Source organism: Hordeum vulgare, chromosome 4H (genome assembly GCF_904849725.1).
Source record: "Hordeum vulgare subsp. vulgare chromosome 4H, MorexV3_pseudomolecules_assembly, whole genome shotgun sequence".
Classification (NCBI taxonomy): Eukaryota; Viridiplantae; Streptophyta; class Magnoliopsida; order Poales; family Poaceae; genus Hordeum; species Hordeum vulgare.
Genome location: NC_058521.1, coordinates 567,035,924 through 567,048,258, shown reverse-complemented (window position 1 = coordinate 567,048,258; position 12,335 = coordinate 567,035,924). Strand labels below are relative to the sequence as shown.

General features: G+C 41.5%; 3 protein-coding genes and 1 long non-coding RNA gene across 6 annotated transcripts; 2 read left to right on the top strand and 2 right to left on the bottom strand.

The window, feature by feature from the left end:
• Positions 1-2,278: 2,278 nt before the first annotated feature.
• Positions 2,279-4,842, top strand: LOC123447091 (protein FAR1-RELATED SEQUENCE 11-like). The gene is made up of 4 exons (XM_045123660.1): positions 2,279-2,485; positions 2,565-2,855; positions 3,954-4,218; positions 4,347-4,842. Exons 1-4 carry the CDS (start codon positions 2,445-2,447, stop codon positions 4,806-4,808), a joined length of 1,059 nt encoding a protein of 352 aa, XP_044979595.1. The 5' UTR covers positions 2,279-2,444; the 3' UTR covers positions 4,809-4,842.
• Positions 4,841-6,713, top strand: LOC123450770 (protein FAR1-RELATED SEQUENCE 1-like). The gene is made up of 4 exons (XM_045127869.1): positions 4,841-5,037; positions 5,136-5,593; positions 5,700-5,996; positions 6,285-6,713. The coding sequence occupies exons 2-4, from the start codon at positions 5,477-5,479 to the stop codon at positions 6,711-6,713; spliced, it is 843 nt and encodes a 280-aa protein (XP_044983804.1). The 5' UTR covers positions 4,841-5,037; positions 5,136-5,476.
• Positions 6,714-7,323: 610 nt separating this feature from the next.
• LOC123447090 lies at positions 7,324-8,080 on the bottom strand. The gene is made up of 2 exons (XR_006631472.1): positions 7,759-8,080; positions 7,324-7,666 (listed from the first exon to the last, which is right to left on the bottom strand). It is a non-coding gene; the product is annotated as an uncharacterized LOC123447090 (long non-coding RNA).
• Positions 8,081-9,176: 1,096 nt separating this feature from the next.
• LOC123447089 lies at positions 9,177-11,637 on the bottom strand. 3 transcript variants are annotated; one of them, XM_045123658.1, is made up of 5 exons: positions 11,457-11,637; positions 10,695-10,802; positions 10,288-10,435; positions 9,742-9,923; positions 9,177-9,630 (listed from the first exon to the last, which is right to left on the bottom strand). In XM_045123658.1, the coding sequence occupies exons 1-5, from the start codon at positions 11,595-11,597 to the stop codon at positions 9,367-9,369; spliced, it is 843 nt and encodes a 280-aa protein (XP_044979593.1). In that variant the 5' UTR covers positions 11,598-11,637; the 3' UTR covers positions 9,177-9,366. The 3 variants fall into 3 exon arrangements, with proteins under 3 accessions (XP_044979593.1, XP_044979592.1, XP_044979594.1); XM_045123657.1 differs by having other exon boundaries at positions 10,288-10,474; positions 11,457-11,636; XM_045123659.1 differs by having other exon boundaries at positions 10,288-10,536; positions 11,457-11,633.
• Positions 11,638-12,335: the final 698 nt, after the last annotated feature.

Here is a 12,335-nt window from a genome sequence, read left to right as displayed (position 1 = left end):
CATATAACTTGTTTAGTTATTTCAATTCATTGTCTATATATAACTTGTACTCTATTATGCAGAATGAAGATTCTGGATTGTAAAAATAGGAACATCCTAAATATTGGGTTTATTGACCCAGATAAAATACATATAGCGACGCTAACTGATAAACCCAAGGAACGGAGGAAAACCTTCTAAGGTTTCTAACAGATCAAAATTTCTGTGACCACATACTGTTTCCATACAACTTCAGGTGAGGGTCTTTACTGTGTTGTGTCCATTCACTTATAAGTGTAATTGATAAGTTACTGACTGACACACACACACACACACACACACACACACACACACACACACACACACACATATATATATATATATATATACATGTGCATCTTTCATTGGATTCTGTTGGACATTCAAATTGATAAGAGAAGAGTTGATGCCTTCGACCCATTATCGAGACCCTTGGAATAGTTCCAAAGCCTGCAGGACATGCTCCAAGGGTAATTTCAATCATTCTTGCGCTCTATCGGTCTCTTTCGATGATTTTCTGATATATCAATTAATGAAAAACTTAGCAAATCATTATCCTTGTCGGGCAGGGTTTGGAAGCGGTTCAAGTGCGTGACTCCCGGTATCGAGCCTGAGAAGCTGACCTTTAGAGCGGTTCAGGTAAGTAGTAGTATGATATACTTCTATTTTCAATACATTTATGATGCTAGATTATTATTTTGATTATATGTATTCTATTCTCGTAAAGTGCGACCAGCAGCCACGGGGGACGCATCTATGCGGATACTATGTTTGCGAGACCATTCGCACGTTTACGTGTGAGCACAAGGATCACAGATTCGACGCAAGCAATGAACATTCACACCTCTATTTTTACTCGTCATTCTTTGTTATCATGATTGATATTCATATTCATCTCCTCTTTTTATATAGTACACGGCCATGAGGGAGAAGTCCATACCACATCAACGCGCGATTGCTGTTGCAGAGGAGCTTGCGACCTTTCTGAGGACGGAAGCTATAGATGACAAAGGACGATTTAGTGTAGCTAGGGGCCATTACTCATGTTGGTCCATGTAATCGAATAGACGGGCTCTAGTCCCGATAATTCAAATCTCCATATAATTGTATATATATGCTCGCTTGTAAGATAAGTTAATCTTATGTATATATGCATAATTATTTCTATTTAGAATTATATGAAAACTAATTCCCGAACACCAAACGAGGCATCACGTTAATCTCCTGAACACCTAAACCCTAAAACCCTAAAACCCAAAAATAAACAAAATCTGAAACTCTTTAGTCCCCGTCCGCGTAAAGACCCGGGACTAAAGGGCCTGCCCCTGAGGGCGCTCCGAGGCGCCCACGTGGAGCACCTTTGGTCCCGGCTTGGAACAGGGCCGGGACTAAAGGTTAGGCCTTTAGTCCCGCCCCTTTGATCCCGGTTGTTGAACCGGGACTAAAGCCCCTTACGGACCGGGACTATAGGCCCTGTCCCCACAAGTGTCTATTTTCTTCTTTTGACTTCTGTTTGCGTTATGGTACATACTTGACATTCCTTTCATCTTTGATTCTTGCGGTGGGGGTTTAGTTAGCTAGTACACCGGTCGGCCGCCCGCTGCGCGCCTGTGCTCCGTACGTACTATAGCATGGAGAAGCGCCACCTGCCTGCCGTGAGCAGGGCGACGACGCAGGAGAAGCGACTCAACTATATATAATATATCACAGTACCACCTCCCGGCGCCTGGTGACCTCGGCTATCCTTCGGTGCTGATCCCGTTCAACATTAGCCGGCGCCTCGACGCCCCACACTGTGTACTTCTCGACCATGGGCCAGGCAAAGAGCGTCGGCCGCGATCAACTCGATGCACCGGGGCGCACGGTGGCGTGGCGTCCTAGCAGATTGGGCTCGGAAGCGCTCGTAGGTCGTAGCAGAAGTTGGCCACCGGACCGCCCGATAGGTCGTCGAGCTGCACGGTGCACAGCTTGCCGCCGTCGTGGTCGTCGGAGGATGTGGTGCCCTAGGCGAATTGCTTCTGCATGCAACGCGCTACACGATCCGGTAGATCGAATATGGCTTTCTCTATCTGGTTACGCGCGCAACGCGAATCGGCGCCGCCGCGTTGCCTTGTGGATCAGCGCGAGCCTGTCCCCACTTGGACCCACCTGATTCGTTTTTCTTCGGTTATTCAAGCGCATACGGAAGAAATACTGTCTTATCGTATCTGGTGTACTGTTGTACTAGCTACGCATGACTCGCCATAGCTCATACCTGGCCTATATCGCCCCGTCGTCCACTACCTCGTGACAATGTTGGCCCATCCACCAACCCGGACGGCATTCAAATTTCAAATCCACTCACGCAGTCGCAGCTGCATCCAGCGGAGGAACCAAGCCCTCCCCGTCCCCTCGCCTGGATCATCAGATTTGTCAGAAAATCACCAATGGATCTTGGTCCCGGGTCATTCACCGATCTCCTGTTCAGGTTTCCCCTATCAGACATTCTTCTTGATATTTCTGAACATTTGGCCGGCGCTGAATCATCAAATTTTGGATATTGGCAGCTTTTCTTCCCATCCTTTCCCAGCAGAAATCGCCCCAGATCTGAGCGAGCTAGAGGAAGAGGAGGCAGACGAGGAAGACGAGGATGACGAGGTAGAGCATCCTGATTCCCAGAGCGACTCTCCTTCCTCAAGCCAAGATGGCGAGAAGAATATGGCCACAGATTTAGGATCTCATTCAGATGGGGATTTTAAGAACAAGGCCATCCCCGAGTTTTTCAACGGCGCAGATGGGGATGCCATCGAAGAGCATGGAACTAAAGTGCAGCCCAATCCATCTCCATGGCATCAAAGGTACTGTCACATTTTTGTACTGATCTTGTTGCTTCAGAAATTCCAGTAGGTGCATTGACACTTCTTCAGGTTGCAGTTTTTTGTTCTGACGAATTTAGTTCATAGCGGTCAAAGAATGTTTATTTTCGCCATCAGAGTGTTATAGCAGAACCTGTTGTTTTGACCACAATCCGTGGCATGTTATTTGTGTGAACTTGTTGCTTCAGAAAACTCGTTGGTGCTTAGACATTTTTTTAGTTTGCTTATTAAAAAGAACACTTATTCAGGTTGCAGTTTTTTTCCTGACCAAATTATGCATAGCGGGTGTAGAATGTTGATCTTCGCGCATCAGAGTCCCATAGCAGGCCCTGTTGATTTGACCAGAATCAGTGGCATGTTTTTGATGTGAACTTGTTGCTTCAGAAAAAGCGTTGGTGCTAAGACATTTATTCAGTTTGGTTATTCAAAGAAAAACACCTCTTTAGTTTGCAGTATTTTTCTTCCGAAATTACGCATGCCGGGAGCAGAATGTTGATTGTTGCCAACGGTTGATACAGTGAGCATTCTATTTGATACACCGAGCATTATATTTCATTGCTTCTGTATAAAGCCATATTCGCCCGTGGGCTCGGATTTATGTGTCCCTGCGTGTAGTTTGGAAAAACCGTCTGGCCAAGTGTATAATAGATAACGAGCTGTTTAAGAGATGTTGTGGGTTTCAATAATCTCAGTCATGTATTATACAATGATTGGGATTGACGTGTACTCAAGCGAACTTATTTCAATAGGTGGAGTAGCAAAATGTATCCAAATAATTTATATTATGCTACATTGATTGATAGCTTATTCGAATATCAAACTTTTAGCCACTCAAATAATCTTATTTGAGTTGAACGCATTGCTGCAAACAGAATTTAAAGGAAACAACTCTGAAGTCCTTGTGTTTTTATACATTGAAAGCAAATTTTTGGGAATCTTAGTCAATTGGATGGGAAAATTCTGTCATACATTTACTATTGTTTATGCCACTCAAATTATGTGTGGAATTTATCTAACTGGTTACGCGGGATCTTTGTTTAATTCCATGTGACTTGTTGTTAACATATCCATCATATGTAGGGTCCGACTTGGCAAGATACCTGATCGCCGTGCCACATCGTCGGGCAGGGTCAGTGCTTTGGAGAATTCAATGAAGAAATACGCAGATAAGAAATCAGAGTTCGTCGTCAAGCCAGAGATCAGCCAGGAATTTGATTCCTTGGCCGAAGCCTACGACTTTTACAACCTATACTCTTGGGAGATTGGCTTTGGCATCAAGTATGGACAATGCAGAAGGAATGTTGAAAAATGCAAGACTGCCCAGGACATAGTTTGTGGATGCGCGGTGAGTTATATCATCAAGTTCTGGCACCTGTTCGTTTTGCATAAATACGTAGCGCCCTGATTTTTTATTTCGCATCTGAAAAGTCATATAATACGTCTAACTAGCTCTTGTCACCACCTGTCCAACAGGGAAAACCACGCAGGGTGAATTCCCACTCAGTATGCTGCCAATGCCCTGCATTTATAAGGTTGCATCACACACCGGACCATGGTTGGTTCATCCATGATGTGAAGTATGAGCATAATCACGGCATGGCACAAATTTGCGGAGAGAAGTTGCATTGGGCATCTCACAGGCACATTGATGCCCATGCCAAAGATATTGTCATGCACCTTAGGAACAACAACATATCGTTAAGCAAGACTTTCGGGGTGATTGCAAGCTTTTTTGGAGATATGCAGAACTTGCCCTTTAACAAGAGGTCTCTACGTTACCTTTGCAAAAGGATGAATCAACAACAGGGTGATGACGACATTAGGAAGACAATTCAGCTCTTCTCTGAATTGAAAGAGAAAGATCCAAATTTTGTTGACAGTGTGCTTGTTGATGATGAGAGGAAGATCAGGGCATTGATGTGGACAGATGGTTAGAGCCGCCACCAGTACAAAAATTTTGGAGATGCAATAACCTTTGACACGACATATCGTACCAACCAGTATGATATGCCCTTCGGATTATTTGTTGGTGTCAATAATCACTTCCAGAGCATCATCCTTGGAGGGGTATTGCTTCGTGATGAAACAACCGAGACCTTTGAGTGGGTGTTCAGCGAATTCGTGTCCTTGATGGGAGGACATGCTCCGAAAACAATACTGACAGGTATTTAAAAAGCATTTCTTCTATGAGCAACATTTAATGGATTACTAGGTTACTCCACATACACCTAACTGTGAATGTCTTATATAATTTTTTTGCAGACCAAGACCATGCAATGGAGCTTGCCATAGCTTCCCAGTGGCCTAATACAATTCACAGATGGTGCAAATGGCATGTATTGCAGAAAGCCAGGGAAAACCTTGGACCTATTTACTCAAGAAACAATGATTTCAAAGATGAGTTCCACAAACTTCTAGAGTACATGGTTACAGTAGATGAGTTTGAAACTGCATGAGCATCTTTGATTGAGAAATATCAACTCGAAGACCACCCATGGCTCACTCAGATATATGAAGTTAGAGCAAAATGGGCAAAGCCATACTTTTCAGGAGTTGTTTGTGCAAGGATGACGAGCACGCAATGTTCGTAGAGTGCAAACCATATGCTAAAAAATTATGTTCAGCCGGCATCGTCCATGAACAATTTTGTGAGGCAGTATCAGAAACTAATGTTCGACCGACAATCAGAGGAAGATTTTCAAGAAAAGAAAACTCGTGTGGTAAGCCGTCGACAAAGCATCATTTCATATAATTTTCATGCAAATCCATCATACTGCATATGTATAATATGTTTAATGAAAGTGACACTGACACTTCTGATATCAGGGTGGTGTTGTTCTTAACCTCGGAGTGCCACTAGAATTCCATGCAAGCAAGGTCTACACCTCAGCTATGTACGAGCTGTTTCAGCACGCGATTTACTTATCAGGGTCATTTGTGCTGCAAGAGGCTTGGGAGTCAGAGCTAGGTATGGTGTATATCGTTAACCACATATATGCAGAGAGGAGGCAAGCATGGTCCAGGACACAATACCATGTTTTGTTTGATGAGGGATCTGGAGGATATTTATGTGAGTGTGGCCTTTACTCACACATGGGCATGTTGTGCTGCCATGCTATCCGGGTATGTCACAAGAGCCAAGTGCTATTTTTATTTCAATCGGATGTTCAAATAATGCGTGATGTTATAAGATGCTCAAAGTTGGGTTTGTTATTCAATGAACTATATTTCTGTTACAAAATTCTATTGGTGTGTTATAGGTTTATAATAGAGAATTTCAGAAATTTAGCACTCCTGAACTCACAGATTTAAGCATTTATACATAGACACTAGAAAAGCACAATTAATAACACAATGCAATTAATGATGAATGTGGTTATTCGACCAAACTGAACTATCCTTCTGAATCAGGTTCTACTCTCCCTCGGAGTTAGGGAGATCCTGGAGGTCCACATCATGAAGAGATGGACGAAGAACGCGTGCGAGGCTCTGCCAAAGCATCTGATGTTATATAAAGAATGCAACTCTGCTTTGAAGGATGCTACATATCACCACTCTTCGCTATACAGTAAGGTGCTTGAGATTGTTCAGATGGGCGACAAGAACACCGAAGCTTATGGCGCTGCAATGAAGGTTTTGCTGGACGCAATAAGTACCCTAAATGATACCAACCAGGAGAGTGATGGTCGAGGGTTACATGATCAGACTGCGGCTCAAGTTCATGACCAAGATACGCCTGTAACACCAGGAACAGATGGATTGTCAGGATTGTTGTATCACGCAAGAGGGATCGAGGGAGGCCAACAAACGCAAGAGCAAAGCCAAATTATGAAAATGTGAGCAAGCCTAGAACAAAGTTTTGCTCTATTTGCAGAGGGAGGGGTCACAAAGCTTCAGGATGCCCCTCATACGGAGGTGCAGGAAAAAGCAGAGGAAAGTTCCAAAGTGTTCCAAGTGCGGCCTTGAAGGCCACAAGAGGAATAACTGCTCGGGAAGAATGTTCGGTGTCTTCCAGTGACAAAGCTTTAGTTCAATGGGTCCAGTCCGATAAAGAACTTTGCAACAAGTTTTCTTTTGATGCACATCTTGTGCATTTGTTTGGTAGCAAATGGCTTTTGTTGGTAGCAAATGTCTAGAATGACTCTTAAGAATTGCCGAATTCGAAAGATAGAGGTTGTACTAATGCAAAAACCATAAGAGGTAATACATGACTTTGCCATATGAGGTCCCCTGATTATATGCCCTTTTATCTTCTTCACAACATCATTCATTTTGCAATATGGTATGGGATGTGCAAACTAGAACATAATACAGGCTGTACGACAGCAGAATCAAACAGTCTACCTGATTAAAGGAATCACAATATTCAGCTAAATATCATGGTACAGCAGCAGCGAGCACACTAGTAATGAAACCAACACCGAGAGTACGACAACGAAAGCAGTGCATCTCATATTATGCTGCAAGCTTGATAGATATAATAAGAAAGATCACTATCAAAACTACAATAAAAAGCATCCGCTGATGCTGTTTGGTCTTCTGCTTGAGCAGGTTTTCAGTTTGTCCTAAATTGTCTTGGACAACCATATTTCCTTCTGTCATATTGCGCAATACATTTTGCAATGCATCCATTTGGCTGCTTCGTTCCTCAATCCCCTGTTCCAAGTCAGCATTGACTTCCCTGAGCCGAGTGTTCTCCCCCCTCAAGTTGTTCACCGCGTCTCGCAAATCGACCAAAAGTTGCCGAAGAAACGGCGTGGTGGGCTCATCAAACCATTTAAACCAGTCGCAACCTCCAACAAAGTCAAAACCATTTTGACAAATGTATGAGGGGGAAAATACACCTCTAGAACGAATAATAAATATGGCTAAGGTGAACTCTTACCCGAGATCTCTGGCACTTAAGATACCTACGCCGAGGATTATTGCTGCTCCAGGAAATCCATCTCGCGTCTTTGTGTTTGCAAGCACACCAACAATCGTCAGTTGCCTCGTACGCTAGAGGCTACTCACGGTAAGGAATCGGAGAGGGGTTGGGGGAATAGCCAGCATGTACACCATGGCGCGAGCAGCGCGCTCCTGTTGACGAGGAAGACGATGCCATCTGAAATATCACGGGCAGCAAGGATGCAGCCTCTAGCTAGGGTTGGGGTCGTTGAGGAGGACAGGATGAGAAAGGGATTGAGCGGATATGGCGTGAGATTGTGGAGGGGTGCTCGTGTGGCTGTGGCTGGGTGGGTATGGGGATGTATAATACTAGTTGCTGAGCATCTCCACAACCAAAAAAAAGGCGTTTGAAAGATCACCATTATTTAATCCTAAAAGTAGCAGTTATTTTACTCATTTGTCCAAAAAACGGAATTAAATTCGTTGGGTCGGTGATGCAAAAAATAGAATAACGCACATTATGTATTTTGAACAAAACATTAATAGAAAATATTTTTTTATACAACAAACTTGGGGATAACAATATTAAATTTAAGTCGACAGTACTCACACAATTTTTTGATTTTGCATCATTGTGTTTATGTTGCGGCTGTGTGTATCACAATATATATTATATACTTTACCAGATATAAAAGTTAGCATGGTGATTTTTGTAATGTGCTGTACCATCCACATGAGCGTAAATATATCAACACAACAATTACTAGATATAAAAGTTAACCGACCACGGTGATGCTATTGCATATAAAGCAATGGAACTTTATAGGTTCGCACGATTGTTATGAAGGTCCATACCAACAAATTTGAGAAACAAAACGATTATGTGTATAGAGAATAAAACGGTATACAGACTTAAGATTAAGACGTATTATTATTATTATTTTGTATGGAGCTCGTGGGTTTGTTATGTAGGAATGCGAAATACTCGATTGTAAAAATAACTTCAATTGGTTAGCCGGTGAGCTTAGTACAAAGGTCGTTTGGCATTAATACATAATTAAACGCGCTCGCTGTCTTGTCTCTAAAGGTCCAGAGCAATAAACTACATATTAACAAAATGACATTTTAACTATATGTTTTAAGCGTTTTTGTTTGGGTTATGATGAACCCGGTAGTGATACAAATGGTTCATGGTGAAAAACTTGTTAGCTTTGTTTATTAAGTAGTTTCTCACAAAGCTATGGCCTTGTTTTGCAACCGGTCGAACGCATTGTATACGTACCAAAACAATCATCTTACGATTTAAAATTCGAGATCTCCCTAGGGCACTTTGATACGTCTAACATTATCGAACTTTTTATGGGCATCCATATAAATCATTGAGTATGAATCAAGAGACAACCAATAGCACTGCCATAATCAACGTGGGTTAGTCATTTAACATTTTTTCGAACTTTGCCTGCCCAACAAGACAATCAAAAGGCATGTCTAGATATAATACATGAAATGCAGCTAACACGTTTGCCATACGCAAAACACACTAGAAGTTATCCGTTCATTGCTCTCAGTATAACATCCATATTACATAAAGTCCCCATCAAGTCGTCTAAGATAAGACAGTGAACCATACTTTTATCGCTGCAGGGTCTTCAACCTTCTGGAAAAAAATAGATACCAAATCGTCGACTTCCAAACCAAGCAAATGTGCATAAGTCCTGAAACCTCCCTGTAGAACCAGCCTCTCATCTGTAAGCTTCTTGTATCTACCATCAACATATGCATCAACATCATTGACAAGCACAAGTTGTCCTTCTTCCTCAAGAGTCCCTGTTTTCTTCTCGATACGTTCAACAACTCGTTTTGGAATTCGCTGCAACAAAATGCAAAAGGTAGAATGTTAGTACGATCTAAATTATATTCAACAATAATTTGAGTAATACAACTATAATGTGCATTCAGTTCACATAATTAAGACACTAACCATGTAGCGAGCAGAAATGTCACCGTTGCTCATCCTGTGAACTAAGACGCAACATGGAGATTTTGTTGGTCCAAACGCGTTTCTGACCATTTTTTTCATTTCAGAATATTTCAGGTGTATCCCCCTTGTGATGATGCACTTATTGATGATCTTTTTCTTCCTACGGCTGAGACCACGCATGGCTTCATAGCGCACGTATTAAAAACAACACGTTATTAGACAATGAATCTAAAGCAGAGTAACTATAAGAATTGAAGCACAGTAACTACCGATAAGATAGAACTAGTAAAACTAGCTCTATTTTACAGTTAGAATTTAAATTCTGCTTAAGCATGCGAATCATGATCCTAAATACTAGCCGTATCTTTTGGTCTTTCATCTAGTTTCGAGGATGAATTACTATAAAAAGAATAGTAAAACGTTCACAACAGATCATATGCTTCTGTCTAAAGATTTATTATATTAAAATTAACACAAAACAGAAACAGACAAACCATCTTAAATATGTCGTGTAAAAGCATGATAATACAAAATGAATAGTCATACCAACATAAGTGAGAGGTATGTTTTGGACGTCATCCCTCTTGATGTCGACTGAGAGCCTGTAGCTTCCGTTACTCATGTAGATATACATCATGTCCCCTGGACACACAACATAATCATCTAGAAGCTGCTGCCACCCCTCACCCACGATCTGTAGCGCCAAGTCTGAACACTCAAATGTAACCTCATACTGCAGCCTCTCAAAAGTAACAAAGTAAGCAGTCCAAGTATTCATGTCTCCTTGCATCGCATCTGGTTCAATGCGGTGGATGTATTCTTCTATGATATGGCGGATAGCGCATGGAACAAATTGTATAATATCATTGCAGGGACTTAAGTTAAAATGACATTATGCATATACAGTTGGCAGGAAAAAAATGCAAATGTCTTATGAACCATCCAGAGCTTACCATCTTGGAGCGATAAAACTTTGTGATCGGTATCCCTGCATGACACGGTGGACCTTGTGCATCACGACATACAACAACCTCATGCTTGCAAACACGGCACCTATCCACCTTCAGACAAATTATAAATCATCATTGAATTAGCATGTTGAAGAATGTAATGACTCTAAAAATATGCAAGCTGTACTATAAACAAACTTTATGAATGGAAAAACTTATCAAAGCAATCGTTAAAAACTCTTGTAGCTGTACCACCATGATTTAAGAGGCATTTAGGAGTATACATTGAAAGAAGAAATAACATTATACTCATTTGTTATTCTGTCGTTACAACACTATAAAATAACAAAACGACATTTATTTACTTGGTTCGCTCAGCAGTAAATATTATAATTTCTAAATGGTTTATTAATACAAGCAGAACGCAATGGTATAAACGTATCTGGAATATAATATGAACATATATCCCGGTGTTGATATTGTGTGTCAGATCTTATTTTTATATTTCTATTCATGTTACTACTATCCCTAGTATGTGAGATTTGCTATCAATAAAACATATTTGAATCACGGTGATTTGGAATAGAATCATAGGCTGAACCAGAGGCAACGCTCGGATGTCCGCTCACAGACTGAAGCAGGAATAGAATCACAGGGACCTCCCAGCAGAGAGGATCGAACAGAGCTGAGATATCCGGACAGAGAGTATTCAAGAGAAGATGTAAAAGGAAACCTGGGATAAATCGGGAGCAGATAGACGTTTACCTCTGCATCGTCATCCATTGTTTTCGGCCGAATGGTTTCAGATCTGAGATTGGAACCAGGTAGGAGAGGGGAACGAGGGAGGAGAGGGGAACGACTGGATGTTTCTCTGTGAACGAGGGAGGAGAGGAAAAACAGGGTCATCCACTTTCAACGCACGATAGTGGGTCCGCATGGATTAAACCCCCCAGTCTGTTTCCCAATCGCGCGCACCAAGCTCAACGACAACTTATGCAAGAGCACCGAACGTCGATTAAAGCATAGTCGCCTAAAAATAAATACTATTTTTTCTAAAAATATATAAATAAATCTGGTTTTCGTGTAATAACAACTAACTCAAATATTACAAATTTAATAAATAAATAAAACAACACAACAAATACCTAATACAAAATCAAGTCCGCCCCCATGCGATGTTCTTACATATATTGCTTAAGACCTCTACAAACTAGGGCGTCCAAACACAACTAAATGACTTGCAAGATTAGCTCCGTTTGTTTTGTTGGTATTTTTTCTATGCGTTAAATTGAAGTTCTCTTACCAACAATCTCAACAAAAATAAAATGTGTTTTCATCATACATTCTAGTTCTTTTGTGTATGGAGAACGAGAACGTTATAATGCATGGCGACGATAAGAGCTTGTTATATAAGTAATCGCGGCTCACATTGATTTGTTAGCGATTTGTTGGTCGTGTTTTGCTGTTGCATTATGTATTTTGTAACATTACATGTTGGATCATTGACCCGATTGTTCACATTTTTGTTTTGTTGTTACAATGCACGGTACCATACACACGTTTGCAAATACAACGGCCCAACGAATACCAACAACGAACTCTTAACCGTCACCTGCGGTGCTCTTGCTGGGTTGGCCGAAGAAC

Bases quoted from the DNA above. Each gene is read 5' to 3' on its own strand.
- LOC123450770 (XM_045127869.1), top strand. From the start codon at position 5,477: ATGCTAAAAAATTATGTTCAGCCGGCATCGTCCATGAACAATTTTGTG. The intron at 5,594-5,699 runs GTAAGCCGTCGA...TTCTGATATCAG, and splicing joins AAGAAAAGAAAACTCGTGTG to GGTGGTGTTGTTCTTAACCT. The intron at 5,997-6,284 runs GTATGTCACAAG...CTTCTGAATCAG, and splicing joins TGTGCTGCCATGCTATCCGG to GTTCTACTCTCCCTCGGAGT.
- LOC123447089 (XM_045123657.1), bottom strand. From the start codon at position 11,597: ATGACCCTGTTTTTCCTCTCCTCCCTCGTTCACAGAGAAACATCCAGT. The intron at 9,924-10,287 runs GTATGACTATTC...TGCGCTATGAAG, and splicing joins CATACCTCTCACTTATGTTG to CCATGCGTGGTCTCAGCCGT. The intron at 9,631-9,741 runs GTTAGTGTCTTA...ATTTTGTTGCAG, and splicing joins ACATTTCTGCTCGCTACATG to CGAATTCCAAAACGAGTTGT.
- LOC123447091 (XM_045123660.1), top strand. From the start codon at position 2,445: ATGGATCTTGGTCCCGGGTCATTCACCGATCTCCTGTTCAG. The intron at 2,486-2,564 runs GTTTCCCCTATC...GGATATTGGCAG, and splicing joins TTCACCGATCTCCTGTTCAG to CTTTTCTTCCCATCCTTTCC. The intron at 4,219-4,346 runs GTGAGTTATATC...CCTGTCCAACAG, and splicing joins ACATAGTTTGTGGATGCGCG to GGAAAACCACGCAGGGTGAA.